General features: G+C 40.3%; 1 protein-coding gene across 1 annotated transcript; it reads left to right on the top strand.

Annotated features, from left to right (window-relative positions):
- Positions 1-283: 283 nt before the first annotated feature.
- nccrp1 (P1, F-box associated domain containing) lies at positions 284-3,948 on the top strand. Its single transcript, XM_062406543.1, has 6 exons — positions 284-518; positions 1,575-1,655; positions 1,746-1,842; positions 2,775-2,870; positions 3,303-3,441; positions 3,518-3,948. The coding sequence occupies exons 1-6, from the start codon at positions 377-379 to the stop codon at positions 3,662-3,664; spliced, it is 702 nt and encodes a 233-aa protein (XP_062262527.1). The 5' UTR covers positions 284-376; the 3' UTR covers positions 3,665-3,948.
- The last annotated feature ends 1,256 nt before the right edge of the window (positions 3,949-5,204 follow it).

Here is a 5,204-nt window from a genome sequence, read left to right as displayed (position 1 = left end):
GCTGCACACACTGGAAATGAAAGAATTGTGCTTTAAAGAAGTTAACAAGAGAGAAATAAATTTACCAAAAATGATATCTGGTTTGTTGTGGGGGATTTAGATCTGGTCAGTTCATCGAACTCATATTTTGTTACATTCAAATTACTTCAAATCTTAACATATACTGTATAATATAGCCACAAACTTCCTCCTGAACATAGACGGACAGAGAGACAGTGTGTTACCCGTATTGGGCACAGTAAACGCTGTGGCTTTAAGAGAGCAGGCGACCGCTGCTTCCATTACAACACACAGGGGTGTGGCACACAGGATAATACAAGTCCTTGTACAGTTCCTGGCTGCATTAGTGTGATATTATACGACATCTGGTGTCAACATGTCTACCGACGAGTGGAAGAAGAGGGTTGAGGCGGAGTGGAGCCTGCAGGGAGCTCCGCTGCCCGACAGCCTGGACTGGAAGTCCATCTACGAGGCGAAGCCGCTGGGGAGAAACTTACTAAAGAACCCTGCTCCTCTCGGTAGGACGACTCTTCTTCTGCTTCTGCTACTGGTTTCCTCTAATTATTAGCGTTTCCGCTCAGTTCATCGGTTCTACAGCTTCCCAAATTTTTGTTCAGATTCAGTTCAGGTTTAAAGAAATCCAGAGGTGGTTTCAGGGCGGGTGCTGAGTTCACTGTCAGTGCTGCTGCTCCTCTACAGTGACACGTGGCCATATTGAGCCAATAAGCGTACACGTCCTTGTGAACATCTGTCACACTGCTGTGTGTAATCAAAGACTACACTGTGTCAATCCTGCTCACTGCTCGTCTTGGTTTGGTTTTTATTATTACTCATCTTATCACTGTAGCATCTGCACTGATGATTGGTTCAATGCAGCCTCATCTGTTCCAGTAATACGTACACCAAAGGGGGGGGGGGGGACCCGTCAATGTCTGTTTGTTGTTTAATCAACATAACAGAGCATTCATTTTAGCAAAGATTTCGAAAAAAGTGGAAACCACAGAAACAAACAGCTTCACAGAGGCACAGAAAAACATGAATTAGTCCTTATATATCACGTGTCACATATGCACTGTGTCAATAAGGTCACTCGTTTTTCACAATAGATAGATGGTTTACTTCTCACAACTGATGATTTTTTTTTTTTTTTACCAAAGTGTTTGTGATCTCTTCTACTGAGATCAAACAAGAAAAACTTAATCTGTCTGCTCTACAAGTTTTTTTTTTCTTCTTTTGTTTCAGAAAGCTATGTTCATTGAACAATTAACTATTGTTTCTTGCATGGGAAGGAATCAGTGAACGAGTTCAATGCACTGTAAAGCTGTGATGTTTAAACTAAAATGATCAGTGTGTTTAAATATATAATCTCCTAAATCTCAAAGGGCATACAGTATGTGAGATTTATGAGCTGCTGACTAATTCTTAAAGTGTGTGTTTTTGAAACCAGGGCACACCCACTGACCCTGTCGGAAAGATATATCCTTTGGCTTTGTGATATGTATGGTGTGATTACTGCTGTTTCATTAGGTGTGGCCCCTTTTGACAACTGTCCATTTGTCTTAATCCTGACACAGGAATGAGTAAAGACACTCCTCCGCCTGAGCCTGAGTATCATGATATGCCAATGCGCGGACCTCCACGTTATCAACTTGACGGTGAGAGAAACAGCTGATCAGCACGTTACGCAGCAAATGAGAGTAAAGAGAATGAATGAAGTTTTGCTGAGTTCATCTCTTAAATCTTAGGTGACTTCACCGGCTGGACCACGTCTGTCGAGATCCTCCCCTATGATACCAGTGGCATACCACAAGGTGCCGTGATCTGTGAGTTGCCTCGACTCAGGTGGGTCAGATGTTAACCATACTATTGGCTATAACGGTGATTACCAGTGAGATTTTTTTTTTTAAACTGCCATGTCTATATTAATTCCACAAACATCTGTCTGTATCTAATAAACGTATCGCAACCAATGTTTATCTAGTTGGCCTCACACTTTGCATGTGTATTCTAAGTGGCCCAGGGAAGTGTCACATTTGGTGTAATTTGGACACTCAATATCTTCAATATTAATTCAACTTAAAAACATAGTCGACCGGCACTCTGTAGCAGGCAGTCGGAACGTAGATGAACATGTCCTCTGCTATGGCCTTAGATAAACTACAGCAGTGGTCAGTGGCTGGCAGCCTGCGGCAATAATGTCTGTCCAGCCAGATCATTTCAACGATATTTTACAATAACAGACTGACAGACAATCTGTCGTTGCAGCAAATTCCTAGACTCAATTCCTCTTTAGCAATTGGCATTCAAAGTCAAAGCACAATGTTCTTTTTGTTGCTGCAATTCTTTATACTGAGCTGAATTACAGGGCTTTTATTTTGAAAGGCTTTGAACCTGGGTCTGAAGATTGTTTCACTTCCTTATCAGATCTCTGAAATAGCTGACATGCAATTTATGAAAAAACACGACCAGTTCAATCAATCATTTAAAATTACTTAACTAAAACGATTGACTATAAAATCTACATTGGAGATAAGCCAGGTAGGATGAACACAACGTTTTCAAACTCCCCTCTGCTCCATAGCGCGTTTATAAAAACAACTGTCCCACACACAAATAATAAAAAGTGACACTATTTTGTAGAACTGTTTTAGGAGGACTCACTAACATCAAGGAACAATTCTAAAGTAGCTCCAGAGCATAAATATAGGACAAGAAATCGTCCCATTGGGTACTGGATTAGTATTTTGGACTCATGTCTGCTGTGTTGTCCTCAGCTGGTTCTCCATGGAGCAGGTTGTGGACTTGAAGGCCGAGGGACTGTGGGAAGAGCTGCTGGATACATTTCAGCCTGAAATAGTCATCCAAGACTGGTGAGTTGATGAGCACCACCACCCTGTTTTCATAATAGACAGTGTATGATTTGTTATTACTGTCAGCATGATTGGTACACACTTAGGTGAAACCATACTCTGCAAAGGCCTGTGCATTTTGAAATTTGGAAATTTTGGAGAAAAATAACTTGCCCTGGATTATTTACACTTTTTTAGTTTAGAATAAATAGTCATGATTAAATAATGATTTCAGTAATTTTTCAATGACAAATTTATATTTTGGGGAATTTCATACACTAAAAAATCAATTGCTTGATTGAAAAATAGCAGGTTTATCAATATAATTATTAATTAGTTTCAGCTCAAGACTCCATGGAGTAAACTGGAAATTACCAATTTGTAAGCATTTGCTGTGCTGCCATCTGTCTTTAAAGAGCCTTCCAATGAAATGAAATGATGTGTCACTTGCAGCTATGAGGAGAGTCAGGTGCATCAGTCCATCTACCAGCTGCATGTGAAGCTACTGGGAGCAGACAAAAGCACAGTGATCTCAGAGCACTCGGTGAACCCCACTGAGGACCTCAGCACTTACTCCCACACCTGGAAAGAGGTGAGTGGCACAGCCCTCTGCAGGACATCCGCTAGCATTCAGTTCAATCATTGCATTTTTCTGTGTTGGCCTGCAGGTGTCGCATGTGTTCTGCAACTATGGACCTGGGGTGAGATACGTCCACTTCGTGCACCGACTGAAGAATAGTTTCATGAGGGAGCTCTACCCTACAAAGTTCACTGGCAGCTCAGTGATTGTCAGACCAGTCACAACCAGCTCCTAGGCTGAGTCCTGCTGAAACACTGCAAAGCTCTTACAGTAGCCCACACGCTCAATCTAATCAATCTGATCAACACATATTTGCTTTGGATTATCAATATGGGTTTGTTTTGAATGCACTTTTAAATGATCAATCTTTGTCTTTACTTTTTATGCTGATTGTTTCGATTGACCAAATTGTTTTTTATTTTTACTATTTGCTTTTTTTTTCGCAAACTGGGTATGCAGGATAGTTGCTCTGGAATGAATTTTACACTTGTGTATAATAAACATCTAATTTCGATTTTATTTTTAACTATGAAATCATGTTTCTGAAAAGCACTAAAGGCCGACACTTGAAAACAAATACAGACACACTACATCGATCAACAGACAAAAGGACTAGAATGAAAAAGTTTGACTACTCAGAGGAGGAGGTGGTAGTTTAAGTTAAACCCTCCTTTATAAAGCTATATCTTATTTAAACGTAAAACTGGTTGAAAGTTATGCAACCATTCTTCCATGGTTTGGTAAACATTAAACATTTTAATTGCATTCTGACATTATGCTGAATCAAATTATATCTCCTTAATAACTTTCATGTTACCACCTTGTAATAAAACACCATTCTTTTCTTAAATCACCTAATATTGTTCTATAAATTATAAGCAATCAAAAATAACTCTTGTGTTTCCAGACGTAAAACTCTGACTGGTGTCCTAAAAGGGACTGTGTCTGACCCAGTCTATTTCAAATCTTACAGCAGCAGGCTTGATTATTGAATCCATTAATACTGACATATCAGTTATAAATTCAGATTTAGTGGGCTAGAAAGTGTGATACCAAAAAGCATTTATTTATTACTATACCATCACCAACTTTCAGATGTGCAAAATACCTAAATAAAATAATAAACACCAGCCAGAGGGACTTTTCACAGCCTGCCAAGACAAAATATGCTCTCACTATAGCATTAAATACAAAGTATAATTTGTGTCTACTTTCCAGTGTAAATTGTGGTTTGATTGCTTCCACATGCACTTTACTGAAAGTCAAAATACAACCAAACACGGAGAGAAGCTAATGTGTTTCCGCTTAAGCACTTAACAACAGTGGAGAGAAGACTAAAAACAAAACAGGAAGAAACCTCAGACAGGACCAGACTCATTGTGGGTGGAATAAGCTGAGTCACCAAGGGAAGATCTGGAGTCAGAAACAACTGCAGAGATAAATGATTGAATTTTGTGGATATCACATGCAGAGAAATAAGCTAACGTGGGTCCTTAATCCAACAAGAATACACCATGAACTACATTCCCTAACCAGAAGCCATGGATTAACAAAGAGGTCCGTCTACTGCTGAAGGCACGAGACATCGCTTTCAGATCAGGTGATGCTCAGGCCTACAGTTCATCCAGGGCTGACCTGAAGAGGGGCATCAAGAAGGCCCAGCACTGCCACACGCTAAGGATTGAGGAGCACTTCAAAAACAACTCCGACCCCAGACGTGTTGGTGGGACTACAAACCCACCAACAGCTCCCCCCAAAACTGTGATGCCTCCTCC

This window comes from Platichthys flesus, chromosome 15, assembly GCF_949316205.1.
Source record: "Platichthys flesus chromosome 15, fPlaFle2.1, whole genome shotgun sequence".
Classification (NCBI taxonomy): Eukaryota; Metazoa; Chordata; class Actinopteri; order Pleuronectiformes; family Pleuronectidae; genus Platichthys; species Platichthys flesus.
The sequence above is the reverse complement of the archived record's forward strand: the minus strand, read 5'-3'. Positions and strand labels throughout refer to the sequence as shown.